The sequence below is a fragment of the Antechinus flavipes genome, chromosome 5 (genome assembly GCF_016432865.1).
Source record: "Antechinus flavipes isolate AdamAnt ecotype Samford, QLD, Australia chromosome 5, AdamAnt_v2, whole genome shotgun sequence".
NCBI classification, from domain to species: Eukaryota; Metazoa; Chordata; class Mammalia; order Dasyuromorphia; family Dasyuridae; genus Antechinus; species Antechinus flavipes.
In genome coordinates, this window is record NC_067402.1 from 164,446,771 (window position 1) to 164,462,283 (window position 15,513).

The 15,513-nt window shown below is 35.6% G+C and overlaps 1 protein-coding gene across 1 annotated transcript in view; it reads left to right on the forward strand.

Moving 5' to 3' along the window:
• The window catches only part of USP6NL (USP6 N-terminal like), a 101,637-nt gene that overhangs the window by 37,076 nt on the left and 49,048 nt on the right, over positions 1 to 15,513 (forward strand). Inside the window, exon 5 of the mRNA XM_051962420.1 lies at positions 4,239 to 4,319. Within this exon, the coding sequence (XP_051818380.1) occupies positions 4,239 to 4,319 (81 nt within the window). The remainder of the gene's footprint in view (positions 1 to 4,238; positions 4,320 to 15,513) is intronic.

A 15,513-nucleotide genomic window follows, 5' to 3' on the forward strand; every position in this document is an offset into this window, starting at 1 on the left:
AGTGTGCTAAATGCTAGGATATAAAGAGTAATGAGAGACAGTTATCACCCTTAAGGAACTCACAAACTAATCGGGAAGGTAACGCATAAGAAGAAACTGAAAGAGATGGGGTACCAGCCCCTATATTAAAAAAAAAATTAATAATGGCTTTTTATTTTCAAAATACACACAAAGATAGTTTTCAACATTTACCCTTGCAAAACCTTTCAAATTTTTCTCCCTCTCTTCCTCCAACCCATTACTTGGATAACAAATAATTCAATATGTACAATTTTTTTAAACGTATTTTCATATTTATCATGCTGCACAAGAAAAATCAGATCAAAAAGGAAAAAAAAGGGAAAAGAAAAAAACCCAAGCAAACAACAACCAAAAAAAAGTGAAAATACTATGTTGTGATCCATATTCAATCTCCATAGTCCTCTTTCTGGATGCAGATAGCTTTCTTCATCACAAGTCTATTGAAATTGGCATGAATCACCTTATTGTTGAAAAGAGCCACATCTCTCAAAGTTGATCACCCCATAATCGTTGCTGTGTATAATGTTCTCTTGGTTCTACTCATTTCATTTAACCTCAGTTCATGTAAGTTCTTTGGGCCTTTCAGAAATCAGCCTGCTGATCATTTCTTATAGACCAGTAATATTCCATTACATTTTTATACCATAATTTATTCAGCCATTCCCCAATTGACGGGCACCTACTCAGTTTCTGGTTCTTTGTCACTACAAAAAGGGCTGCTACAAACATTTTTGCCTATGTAGATCCTCTATCCTTTTTTATGATCTCTTTGGGGTACAGACCCAGTACAGAGGCTGCTGGATTAAAGGATATGCAGTTTGATAGTCCTTGGCATGTTTCCAATTGCTCTCCAGAATGGTTGGATCCATTCACAACTTCATCAACAATGTATGTGTCCCAGTTTTCCTATATCTCTTCCAACATTTGTCATTATCCTTTCTTATCATATTAGTCAATCCGAGTGGTGTATGGTGCTACTTCAGAGTTGTCTTAATTTGCATTTCTCTAATTAATAGTGATTTAGAGCATTTTAAAAATATGACTAGAAATGGCTTTAATTTCATCATCTGAAAATTGTGTGATCATATCCTTTGACCATTTATCAGTTGAAAAATGGCTTATATTCTTATAAATTTAAGTCAGTTCGCCATATATTTTAGAAATGAGACCTTTGTCAGAATCCTTGGATGTGATCCCTCCCCCCCCACACCCCAATTTTCTGCTTCCCTTCTAATTTTGACTTCATTTGTCATTTGACAATGTTTGTCCAGAGCAAATTTAATTTAATTTAATTTATAATTTAATAATAATCAAAATTATCCATTTTGCATTTCACAATGTTCTCTAGTTCTTCTTTGACCATAAATTCCTTCCTTTTCCACAGATCTGAGAGACAAACGATCCCTTGTTCTCCTAATTTGCTTATAGTATCACCCTTTACATATAAATCATGAACCCATTTTGACATTATTTAGGCATAGAGTGTTAGGTGTTAATCAATGTTTAGTTTCTGCCTTACTATTTTCCAATTTTCCCAGCAATTTTTGTCAGATAGTTCTTATCCCTGAAGCTGGAGTCTTTAGGTTTGTCAAACACTAGATTACTATAGCCATTGATTATAATCCTCACACTTTAAGCAGGAAATGATCTGAAGGGGCATATTTTATCTTGCAGAATGATGAGTTTCTCCAGATTATAAAATCCAGAAAAGCTGCTGAATGGGAAATGATGAGGTGATTTCCCAGAGTGTTCTTAAACAATGGAGGATGGAATAGGACCTCTCCAATGTCTTCCTTGCATTCCTTCCAATCAAAAGAAAGAAGCAGCCCAATAGACAGGGTACTGGAGATGTGAGTTTCAGAGTTGATGAGACAGGAGTTGAGAAAGAGAAAAACACTATGACCTATTGAAACACCATGACCTAAGTACTGAAACTATTGAAGAAAGGAAGGGGTAGAGTATCCTGGATCATACATACTAGGTAACAGATACTAGAATTTTTATTGGGGGATATATATGGATTGAATGAACCTTAAAAGAGGGGAGGCTACTGAATGATGGTAGAAGAAAGAAAACCTGGAAATGACAGAGTATTCCAATTCCTCTTTCACCTTAACCAGTGTTAGTAGCGGGGAGCATAAGGTGGAGATGTGTGAAAGTGGAGCTAGTACTGGAAAAAGAGACGAGGGAGGCTGTATGATCAGAAGGTAGCCAGGTCTCATTGAAAACCAGAAGGTGGAGTTACAAAAGGGAATGGAAATAAGGGATCTACAGTAGAGGATGAGGTTTTAATCATAGAGGGGAGAGTTTCAGAATCCATGGAATGGAGAAGTTATAATGGAGCTGGAGGTGGGAAGGATGGTTCATCATTTAGAAATGAGTTTAGGTAAGATTTTCATTGTTTTTAAGGCTTTGGTTTTAGGGTATTGGCAGTTCTGGAGAGGGTATTGGCTTATGTTTGGGTCTGAAGAAATGATGCTACTTTCTTTAACCAAAGGCATGAAACAATGTTGGAGACTTAATAGAATGAACTTTTGCCTCTTCCCTGTAAGGGAAAAGTTTTAATATTGGACTGGTTCCTCCCTGTGTAGTAGTTAGCCAGAGAACCAGAAGAATGGATAAAATAAAAAATTTGTCATTTAAAGGTCTTCATAGTATAGCCCTAGCTGTCTCTCTATAAGTTTATTACACATTACTACCCCTCACATATTTTTGTGTTCCAGTCAAACTGCCATATTTGTTGTTCACCCATCCATCTCTTTCATACCTTTTTACAGCCTATCCTCCATAGCTAAAATACTCTCTCTATTCAACTCCATCTTTTAAAATCTCTAGATACCTTCAAAACATAGGTGACACTTTCTTCCTGAAATTTTCACTGATTTCTGTAATTGCTAGTGAACTGCTATCTATAAAAAATTACTTTGTATTTACTTTGCAAATATCATGCAAAATATTTATATAGATTCAATTATAAAGTATTCATTTGAAAAATGAAGAACACTGTGAATAGCTGGAGGATGGGTCAGGCCAATATGATACTAACAAAACTAATTCATAGTATTTGTGAGATATATATGTATACACACACACACACATATATTTAGTAATAGCTTTTTATTTTCAAAATACCTACAAAAATAATTTTCAGCATTCACCCTTGCAAAATGTTATGTTCCAAATTTTTCTCCTTCCTTTCCCTCTGCCCCCTTGTAGATAGCAAGTAATCCCACATATGTTAAATATGTACAATTCTTTTATACATATTTATCGTGCTGTACCAGAAAAATCAGATCAAAAAGGGGAAAAAAATGAGAAAGAAAAAAAAGCAAGCAAACAATATACAGACAGTTTAACTTAAAATACAATCACAAAGCTATTGAAAGTGAATGTTGTATACTTTAACATAGTTAACATGTATTAGTCTACTTGCCATCTGGGGGAGGGGTGGGAGGATGGAAGGGAAAAATCGAAACAAAAGATTTTGCAACTGTCAATGCTGAAAAATTATCTATGCATATATCTTGTAAATAAAAAACTATAATAAAAAAAAGAAAGAAAGTGAATGTTGTAGAATTTAAAATAACTGACATGGGCCCAAGGGAGCGAAAGGGGAAGATATTTTTTTTTTTTCTTTTTAGCAGAGCAAGTAGGTCTGTGAATATGGAACATTGTATAATTTTTAGATTTCCCCCATCCCCCAATATATTATTTGATTTTGCTAATTTGTTTCTTTCCTTTCTCTTAAAAAAAAATCTTGTTTTATGTAGGAGAGGATAGGTCCATGTGAAAAGGAGAGTTAATATAATGAAAATTTTAAGTGTTAGTAAAACAAAAGTTAGGTGCAGAATGCTTTCTTTTTTTTTTGTCTGCCTCTGTGGGTAGAGTATCAGGCTTGCAATCAGACACTTATTAGTTCTGTGACCCTGGGCAAATCATTTAACCTTGTTTGCCTCAGTTCCTCATCTGTAAAATGATCTGGAGAAGGAAATGGCAAACCACTCCACCATTTTTGCCAATAAAATCACAAATAGGATCATCTAGATTTGGATACTACTGAAAAAAATACAGAACCAAAAATTATCAATAAAAATTTATTTAAAAATAATTTAGACCAAAGATTTGTTGGTAAGATAACTTGACTTTCTTTAGTAATACTTTTTAGTAGCAAAAGAATTCTTGAAAAATAATAATAAGTTCTTAAAATTTTATTTCAGCAAAAGCACCTGGAAATTGAAAGAAGTACAAAATGGCTGAAAATGCTGAAAAGCTGGGAAAAATACAAGAATACAGAAAAGGTATTTAAATAACCTTAATAAACATACCTATAAAAGAAGTTAATATTGTTTTCAATCAAATAAAATAACTACTGATTTTTGTGTCAGGTTGTAATTGGGTATAGGAATTGCTGCTTTTCTATCAGACTTATTGCCCAAAATCTGTTCCTAAGCTTTTCAATTCTGGAAACTCCATTTTATCTGTTCCTCATGTCATGATCAGGCCCAGATGAATTGATTTATGATGAGCACTTTTATAGGAGACTGATTTATAAGTAAGCATATCTGTGTGTTGATTTATATTTGTAGTATGTACACACATATGTATGTATATATGTGTATGTGGGAATGGAGAGAGAGCCCATCCTTCTCAGCATTGATATATCAGACATAAAATTAACCTTCTTCATTCTCCTCCAAACAACAAAACAATTAAGTTAAAACCATTTTAACATATGCATAGTCAGTCAAGCACAATAAATTCCAAATTTTGGTGACATCTCCAAATTCTCAAATTTTCTAAAATAATGTATTTTCTCCTGCATTCTGAGCCTATTGATAAGTTTCCGGGAAGTTACAAGTGGCAGTAACATCTATTTCTCTTTGATAGTGGGATCAAGGATAGAGTGTTCAAAGGACCTTAAATATCATCTATTCCTTCCCCACATTCCCCCCCCCACACTTTTTTTTTTAAGATGAACAAAATGAGACTCAAAGAGGTTAAGTGATTTGTCCAAAGGTCACACAGGTAGTAAACATTAGAACTGGGATTGACATCTCTTCCTTTGACATCAGATTTCCTCTATCATACAAGCAATTATCTGAGATCTTGGGGTTTAAATTTAATTAGTAAGATATGGATTTAAATTCTTTGAGACTTACTGGCTATGCAACTCTTATAGTCACTTGTCCTCTTAGAGGTTCCATTTCCTTATCCATAAAATGGGGATAATTATATCTGTTTCCTATCCTGCAGCATTGTTATGAGGTTAAAATGAGGTGACATCTAAAACATATTATAAGGCTTTAAGACTCCATGTACTGTAACTATGTACTAGCTCAATTGAAATGCCTTATTAATATTGTAAATGTCATTTTTATCATTATGAATAATTTATGTACCTTTATAAACCTGAGGGAAATATTACCTCTTAGGTGAGGGAAATCATTTTGTAAAATATAAAGTGCTACACGAATGTGAGCTGTTATGATTATTATGCTACAACTCACAAAATTATTAGGAAGCAACAAAATGAAAGGTATTGATTTTTTTCAGCATTTGAGTGTTTTAAAAATACTTGAAATATTCTAGGGATTTAAAGATCATCTAGAAGGCAGGAGTTGAATAGATCCTCTATGCAGTATATGTGAGAAAATATGAAAATAATCACAAGATAAGAAGACGCGAGGAGGTCATTCTTTTTCTGTTGGTAGAGAGTTTTGTGTCTTCGATCACCAATTGAAATTGTGTCTCTTGAAGTATTTGGGAATTCCAAAGTAGCCAAATGTATAAAGTGTGGTCTCTGTTATTTAGAATGGGGGAAAAAAATCTAGAAAAACAAAACCATATAGCATCTTTGTGTTTTGTGGGTTTTTTTTTTAAAAATATGTATTATTGACTTGGACATATTTCATAAGAATTGTGTGAAAGGGAATAATTTGGTAGGACTCTTTCAGAAGGAGAGAATTGGTAATTTGCACTTTTCCTTGGTGGGAAATTGAAAGTTTTTTTTTTGAAGAACTCAAGTAACAACAGCAAGTGATAACCAATGTACATCTCTGCACGCTTCACTAATTCTAATTGAGGCAATGTAATACAGTGAAAAGATATGATCTCTGAGATTTTTTTTCCCCAAGTCTTAAATATATGATCATTTAAGTCTATAAAATATCACAAGATCCTAGAGCAACTTTGGATATCCTGTTGATGCTTTATAGCATAATAGTGGCAGGAGCTCTATGGGATGAACTGGTGGTTGTTGTCAACCACAGTGTTTATTCTCAAAGAAGATCAAAATGGCATCTTTATGTTAGAGTTAAGCTACAGTACATTTAACTGTGACTGATCAGATCAGTATGAACAAGGAATGTATTTCCACAGGTCAGGCACAAATAGGACATCTGAACATGTGGAATGGCATCTCTAAATTTGTGCATCTTGCATTTCTTTTGACCTACTTCAGTTTTATTTTGCTCATAGTGCATAGCATCTTCTCTCTCCATTTTAGTCTTTGCTTCAAGCCTTTTCAAATTGAAGAATTTGCCATTAGTGTGATAGGTGATCTTAATGCTGTATTTTTCCCTCAATGAAAATGTTTGACAACATGGCTGAAACATGCAGAAAAGCGTGGGGGCAAATTCACAGCTTTGTTTCACTCTATCGGTGATTGGAAAAGCATGAGAGCATCGTTCATTATCCAGAACCTGGGCAAGCATGCCATCATGAAATTGATGTACAAGACCAATGGACTTTAACAACCAAATTTTGACATAATTTTTCATAAGCTCTCTCAACTGATAGTATCAAAGACCTTGGTCAGATTTATAAGTGTTGTGTATAGACCTCTGTTCTGCTGTCATTTCTCCTTGAGTTATGGGGCAACAAACTATATTGACTGTTACTCAGAAACCATATTGACTCTCAGGTAGATGACCATCTTCCAAGTGAAGGATCAGTGTATTAAGAAGGACTCTGGCAGAATCTTGCCAACAATGAATAAGAAGCTTCCTCCTCCTCTCTTCCCCATGATTGTAACAGGACATTCTATTCTCTTTAGCTTTATTGAGATTGATATTGGAAACATCCTTAAATGCTAAAGGGATAACTTCTCGACATATAACCTGGGAAATTTTAGTCAGTTTTTATATGAGCAATGAAATCTCATCCCCCTCTACCCCAACACACCTTTGAAATTTCAGCAGTAGTAGAATCAATACTTGTGTTTTGCCATATGAAAGGAGTCTAATGGCATTCAAAACCTCTTTTTCAGTTGGAATTTTAGCTAAGATGGAACCTGGGGCACACTGTCAGTGGTTTCAGCATCAGTTGATGATGGTCTGTTGAGAATATTATGGAAGTGTTCAGCTTATCTCTCTAGAATCATGTCATTATCACTGATCAGTGTGGCTTCATCAGTACTGAGTAGTTGAGATGCTCTATAGGTCTTTGACCCATAAATAGCCTTCAGGACATTATAAAAGCACTTTCGATTATCATCAGCATAAAACTGAATTTCATATGCTTTCTTATTAAGCTAAGAATCCTGCATTTCTCTAAGCTTTGCTTGAATTTTTTTTTTTTCCCCCAAAGAGTCAAGGAATGTAATTAAGAGATCAAAGCAAGGGTTGGGCAGCTTCCTATGCTTCTTGGTAGGCAGAGAGAAAGCAGGCACAGGAGAGGGGTGAGAGATGGGCTCCCTTCCTCCTCTCTGACCTTTGAACCTTATCTTCACCTATCAGGTGGCCTGGTTCTGGGGAAACTAGGGTAACTACTGCTAGGTCTGGGAACTAGGGAAAGGAAATCTAGGGCAAGTGTTTCATGGTCCCAGGGCTGGCCAGAGTCACTAGGGCCCAAAGAAGTACAGAGCTCCCAGCAAGGAAGAAGGTAGTTCCTCAGTCTGAGACCAATGTAGTGACAGTTCTGATATGCTGTGCTCAATCTTGGTCATTTCTTGCTATAGTAGCTCAATAGTGACCAGCATCATCCAGAGCACAGAGCCTGTGTTCTGTTCTACTTTCTGAGCATCACTTTATCAGGTTTTCACTGTGGCCAGCCCAAAGTCTCCAGTCTTCACTATAAATTCTTTACAGGAAGATATTCTCGGACTTGAAATCTTGGTGAATAATGTTCTTAACATGGAGCTGATCCATGTTCTTAGCTGTCTGCCAAGCTACATCAATGAACTGTACCATGTCAAAGTGAGGAGGTAGTGGTAGGTGGTGGTAGAGGCTGGAACTCTTGACATCACTGAGTGATGATGGCAAAGTCAGATCTTGTCATGAAGCCCTTGAACAAGAGGATATTCATATGGCAAGTCTTGCATATCATTCTTGAAGGCCTTGGTCAGCTATGGGTTTTAATATCTTTATATCCATGTCCCTATAATATCATCTACAGAACATAGTCCCAAATGAGTCTATCCTGATTTGCTTCAGCAGCTACATCTTTCTTGGAACTACCTCATAATAGTAGCTTGAGTCTTGATAGCCCAGGTACTTTTTCTTCTTATCATTAGTTGAAACTGAGAATCTGTGCTCAAAGGGCTCTCATGAGATCTTGGGGATTTCCTTCTGAGCGGTGGGGAGGACATACGGCTGGGGCCAGGACTATATTGGTGGGAGGAATCCTTTCCCCACCTGTTCCTTCAGCAGGGAAAACATGGGATACCTGCTTTATGAGCCTGCATTCAAGGCATTATGGGGCTGATCATGTGTACGCTGGGTATAGATATGGAACAGATCTCCACAAGAGTGGGTCTCCAGGCCCAGGGAAAGCAAAAGTCTCCCCATAGGAGGTGCATATATGCATGCTGGGACTTTTTGAGGTGTGGGGCTCACATAGGACTTAACTTTTAGGCTGGGGCTTATGAGTACCAGGGCCCCCATTCTAGTCTTCGATATTGTGTAGAAACTAAAGCTAGAAAAGAGACTCCAGGAAGGATGGGGAGCCCCCAAGAAGGACCAGTTGCGAGGAGGGAGATCTTTTGTTTTTTTAGGTGAAATGGAACAAATACTAAGAAAAGAGCTTCCTCCACCTGAAAGGAAATATTCAGAATGCATAGTTAGGTTGATACCTTCCCAATCCTCACTTGGAGGAAGGAAAGACTCACTTGGAGTCTGAAGGAAAAAGGTTGGGCTGAAGAAAGTAGAGATTTTGGGGGATATCCCAGGGACATAGGAAAAGATCATAGGCCTTACAGTTGGGGACAGACAGTGGGGACATGGGCACTGCACTGTTGGTAGAACTTATAGCCACATGTCTAGCAGTGGAAGCCATCAAAAAGGAAGCTGTGTCAGAAGTCACAAAAGGTGACTTCTATGCATAGTTGTGGGCAGCTGCAAGTATAACATAAGCCCAGACTTCAACTATCAGTTCTTCCCCATTCAGGGGAGCAATGGCTGTTACTCTCAAGCTGTTACTATCTTCCAACATTGTGTGCTACTGGTTAGGTAGATTGATTTTCACAGTACCCCCTACCTAACTGCTGGTAGAAGGGATAGTATTAGAATCTTCAGGTGGGGTTGGGTCCCTGGAGGGTTCTACTGGGGTGATAATCTCATTTTGTTTCCTCTACTCAAGTGACTTGTCACTGTGTTGCCATAGTGGCTTCCTCCATGGGACTGTCTTTCCTCTTTTTACTTTTCTTTTGATAATTAAATGCTATTTTCTTAGAGATGGATGAACCATCCTTCTGGTATACCCTGGGACTCTTGTTTTTCATTTCCCGCATTGCAAAAGTAAATCCTGAAAAGGTATCTATTACAACATGGATAGACGACCAAAAGATTTATAATGGATCATATCCATTTCCCAAATTTCACTGGGTCTCAAACCATGAGGGTTTTTCCCTGGAGGGAGCATGGGAGCATGGAAAGGAAGGCAAACTGTACAGGTTTTTACTATGTTCCTAGCTTCTTCTTTTGTTAAACCAAATTACAAACGTAAAGCTCGAGCAGCCTTATGATATTTAGAATGAGATTCTTGAGTTGCCTGAAATAAAGGAGTATTGACTAACATGGTTAGAAGAATATCTGCCTTTGAATTTCCATAAAAATAGGACCTGAAAGTCCACTCTGAGAGTGGACATGCAAAATATAAATCTTACCTGGATGTTTTCTCACTTGCTCTTGAAGTTCCTTCAAGAACTTATATATATTAGAGGCTACAAATTTTATTTGGGCTGTGACAATTCTTTGTACCACACCTACTGAATAGGCCGAATCAAATAATATACTTGTATCTCCTGGATAATAAGTAAGAGCTAGAATGATTGCATACAATTCATTCTGCTGAGTGGACCGAAAAGGAGTTCTGACTACTCTCTTTATAGTTAAGTCACGAGAATATACAGCACAGATGTTACGTTTGGATGCATCTATAAAGATAGTAGATGCTTTAAGAGAAATCTTAGAAATCTTTTCTTCAAAAATCTATTACCAATTATGTAATAGCCAGGTTATCTTTAATGAAGACCTGTATGTAAAATTTGGAGCTAGGGCAAACAAATATTTCCACTAAGGATGGTTTCACAGCATACATTAATTTGTGCATTGGTATAAAAGGCATATATCTTGTCAGGTCTTATCCCAGATAATTGTACTACTCGCTTAATGCTCTTTAATAAAATTCTAGCCACAGGCACTGGTAAGGAGTAAGGAGTAAGGCTTTGTTCTTGTACTGAGAGGTTCACCCACTCTGTCCTTGATGAAGAACTATTGGGTGCTTCTTTTGTAGCAAAAACCAATATTTCCAAGGGTTTCTGAGTAATTCTTTCAACTACATTGGATAAAACCAGTTCAACCTCTCTCAAAGCCTCTTGAATTTCTTTTGTAAGCTGGTGTGGTGAGTTTAAAGCAGTGTTTCCCCTTAAAATGTCATATAATGGTTGTAATTGATAGGTAGTTAAGCCTAACACTGGACACATCCATTGGATATCTCCTATCAATTTCTGAAAGTCATTTAAGGTGTTCAGCTTCTCTCTCCTTAAGGAAAGTTTTTGTACTGTAAGCACCTTAGGATATACTTCATATCCTAAATATTGAAAAGGAGCATGTCTTTGAATTTTTTCTGGAGCTATATGCAATTTGTAGTTCCTTAGTGTTTCTATGGTCTTTTGTAGCTGTGCTTCTAACATTTGCTCCTCAGGTATACACCCCACGATAATATTCATTTAATGTAACAACATAACTTTTGGAAATGCTTTTCTTATTGGAGTAAGAGCAGCAGCAACATACATTTGACACATAGTGGGGCTGTTACTGTCCATTCATATCTTTTATAAGGCTCAGCTAAATTAATGCTGGGTATTGAAAAATTAAATCTTTTAATATCCTCCTTATCTAGAGAGATAGAATAGAAACAATCCTTAATGTCTATAACCCAAAGAGGTCACTCCTCAGGCAACTGAGTAGGAGATGGAAGACAGGCTGAAGATTTCCCATAGTTTCCATCTGTTCCTTTACTTTTCTCAAATCAGTCAACATCCTCCATTTTCCAGATTTCTTTTTTACAACAAATATAGGGAATTCCAAGGACTTGTAAGGTTGTAAGTGTCCTTGGTCAAGTTGCTCCTGTACTATATCTAATAAGGCCTGAATTATTTCACTTTGTAAGGGCCATTGTTCTACCCACACCTGTGTATCAGTTTTCCATTGAATGGGAATAGGTGAGATTGCAGGCAGGTCTTCAACAGCAGCTTTGCCTAAAAAGCCAAAATACTCAATTGTAATCCTGTTGTAAGATATCTCCTCTCCATAGATTGATAATTGGGATTTTTTCTACTACAACTTTTGATAATTAAATGCTACCTTGGAGATGGATGAACTATCCTTCTGGTATACCCTGTGAAGTTCTTGTTTTTCATTTCCTGCTTCTGAATTTCCCTATCATTTTTATCAAACAAGTCTGATGTTTGTGAGTGTTATGACCTAGATGAGCAAATGCAGTGCTGTGCACCAGATCTCTGAAAATTGCTCACTCCTTTTCTGCTTCCCTGTTGCTAACTATTGGCTCAGCTTTCCCTCCAAGTTAGCAATAAACAGTTCCCTCTTAGAGAAAAACTCTAATCTGTTGACATTAATTTTTTCTGGTAGTCATTTTGTCTTGTGGCCACCATTTTTGTTGAATGCATTTATTTAGTTTGGAGAGGATAAATCTATGATCAGTGTAGCACTGTTCCATCACATATCATTTTGAATTAGGTGAACACCACATCCTACACTCTACAGGATGAACTACTTGTTTGTTGCAATAAGTTTAACTGGAAGGAGTCTTCAAATTGATAAAATCAGAGCTATATCAGTTTCATGGCTTATTTTTAAGTTGCAGTATTATCCCTAACGGCATTCATGGCATCATGAAATGGGGGTGAGAATGGCATATCCATTGCAGAGTTGTGAGGATCAAATAAAATAGCATTTATATAAAGCACTTAATACATTATGTCGCATCTAGTAGACTCTCTGTGAATGCACATTCCTTTCTGTCTTCACCCTAATTAGAATCTTTTCCTCCCCCACATCTCCATCAAAAGCATATTTGGATTTTAGATATTTCACATGATAACTTTGTTCTGATTAGATTTCAGTTAATTATTACATGTAATAATAGAAATGAAGGTCGAAAGGATTAATACATTTTCCATTTTTTCATGTTATTCTGCTTTGTAGTTATGTATTATTTATCTGTGTGTCAGGAGAAAGGCAGTTCAGGTGATAACTATAAGTTTCATTGTGCAGGTGGACAACTTTGCTTGTGTGCAACAGACTTAAAAAAAAAAAATCTTTTATATCTTAATACTCTTTTATTCCCTAGGTTCATTTGCCTTTGAGAGAAATTGTTGCCTTTTTACAGTCCTCTCTTAGATTTGTGGCTAATGCAAAAATGTTTATGTACTCTGTAAGACTTATCTTTTTTTTTTTTATATTACTGTCCCATAATTTTGTCTATTATTTCCTAGCATTCTGTGCATTTTCTCACATTATATGAAGTTATGTTTCAGAGAAGTTACTCTTTTTTAACTAGTTATATCATAATTTTGAAGCTTTATTTCACTTACCTTACTTTTTGTGTGTGTGTGTGTGTGTGATAATTGAGGTTGACTTGCACAGCATCATACGGCTTGTAAGTGTCAAATATCTGAGGTCGAATTTGAATTCAGATTCTCCTGACTTCAGGGTGGGTGCTCTATCCACTGCTAGTTGCCTCTTACCTATCTTATCCAAGACTTGCCTATAATAACCAAATCTTCAAAACTTTGGATTATATTGTCATTGTAAATGAGTTTATATGATATTAACTAAATGGCATAGTTACAGCCTAAAGATAATCAAATTCAGAATTGAATATAACTTCATATTACATCTGTTGTTATGTTCATAGAATTATGTAACTGTATTCTTCTTTTAATATATACATATATATGAAAATATTTATGTAAGCTATAAAGATGGACTCTATTAGCCTACCCCAATACTCAGATGAATGCATTCTCCATTAAGAAAAATTTTAACAGAATTGTGTTCTTATAATTATAGTAGCTTTATGTGGTGTATAGATTGTGCCTCTTTAGTGTGAAATGTAATGCACTTTCTAAAAGAATTCACTTCTTTTAATTCATTATATAAACTTAAGTTTTAACAATATTTTAAGAAAAAGAAGTTGGCATATATTTCTCTTTTCCTAAAGAAATACATATTTTTTCTCTCTAGTTCCTTACTCACACAATAATATCATGCAGTTCCTAATGTCTTAAATGTAAGCGTGAAAATTTGAATTTTTAAAGTACAAATTTTAATAATATTTTCCCTTTGGAATGTTTGAAAGTAATATATGTGTAACTCGATGCACAATAGCATATCTGTTTCGTGTTATAAAAATATTACTCTTAAAGTCAGAAAATGCATGTTTGAGTTCTGATTTAGATATTTGTCATCTGTATAACTTTGGAGATATTATTTTATCCCTCTAAACTTCATTTCCTCATCTCTAAAATTAGGATAACAATTTTATTACCTACCTAACAGGATTGTTGTATGAAAAGCATTTTATACTTCTTAAAATACATATAAATGTGAGTTCCTTTTTATACATTAAATGAAGGGTTCTGTGGAAATTTCCCTTGTGTTTTCACAACTCACTACTGTGTTGTTGTTTTTACTTTAATATTCAGTCAACAAGTATCAGATATTTCAGCAAAGTTAAGGAGAATAAAGTCTGGAGAGAGACCAGTAAAAATGATAGAAGCAATATAGCCCATCATTCCCCATAACTACTCCAAAAGAGTCCTAGAAAGATGACTACATGATATCATGATTAGGAAATCTAAGGGGAAAAAATCAGAGAGAGTTATTTTTCTAGCTGAGATCGATATAAGGGAGATAGATTGAGGTCTGTGGACATTAGAGAACTGATCTAGCCAGGCCTCTGTATGTACTATACAAGAAGGGATCATGACTAAAGCACAGTGTGACACTATTTAGGAATAAGGTACAGGAAGGAGCCAACTGACAACTCTATCCTAGAGTTAGCTTACCAATCCAACATGGACTCCAAAAGGACCTCTGCACTTAGGGTGTCAGACTTTTGGTTCTATACCAGAGTAAGGAACATGGATGGGCTTGAGGCAAGGAATAAGAACATAGTATGTAACTCTGTGACAGACTCCTTGAGGTACTTGAAAGATCCAGAGCTCAAAACCCCAAGAAAGTTGCAATAGGATACAAAATATACTGACATTCTTCCAGAAATACCTTGGGCCTGATCCTATAAGTAGAGTTCCAATTTAAGAAGTAATTTGGAAAAATGAATGCATAAAAAAAAGACCAATAATAAAGGGGTGCAGTGCAATAATAAAGGGGGATATCCAAGATACAAATCCAGAAGACACTAATAACCACAGTATCTATAAGCAAAGCCTGAAGAAAAATAAGGTTTGATTACAAGGTCAGCTAGAATTTCTGCAAGAAATGAAACAAGAGTTGAAAAAAATTATAAATGAAATGAGATTTCCTGAAGAAAGAATTGGAAAAGAAATGAGAGGACCAAAGGAAAGACTTGGCAAAATCATTAGCAGCATAGTACAAAGATACAAACCTTTAATCAAGTAATAGACTGCATAAAAATTTGAATGGACCAATGGAAGTTTAGGGTCTCTATGACAAAACAAATATTAAAAGAAAGTCAACATCTGAAAAAATAGAAGAAAATATCATAAAAACAGGTCAAAGAGAAAAAAAAATCTAAGTATCATTGGATTACTTGAAAAACTTGAAAATGCTCCTATTCCCCAAATGAACTTAGATATATTATATTTCAGGAAAAGTAATCAAGACGTACTTAAACCGAGGGAAAAGTGGAATGAATCTCCTAGTCAACTCCTGAAAGATATTCCAAAATGACAACTTCCATGAGTGCCATAGCCAAATATCAGTGTCCAGGTGGAAAAAAAAAAAAAAAAAAGACAACCAGAAACAAAGAGTTCAAGACAAGTAACAA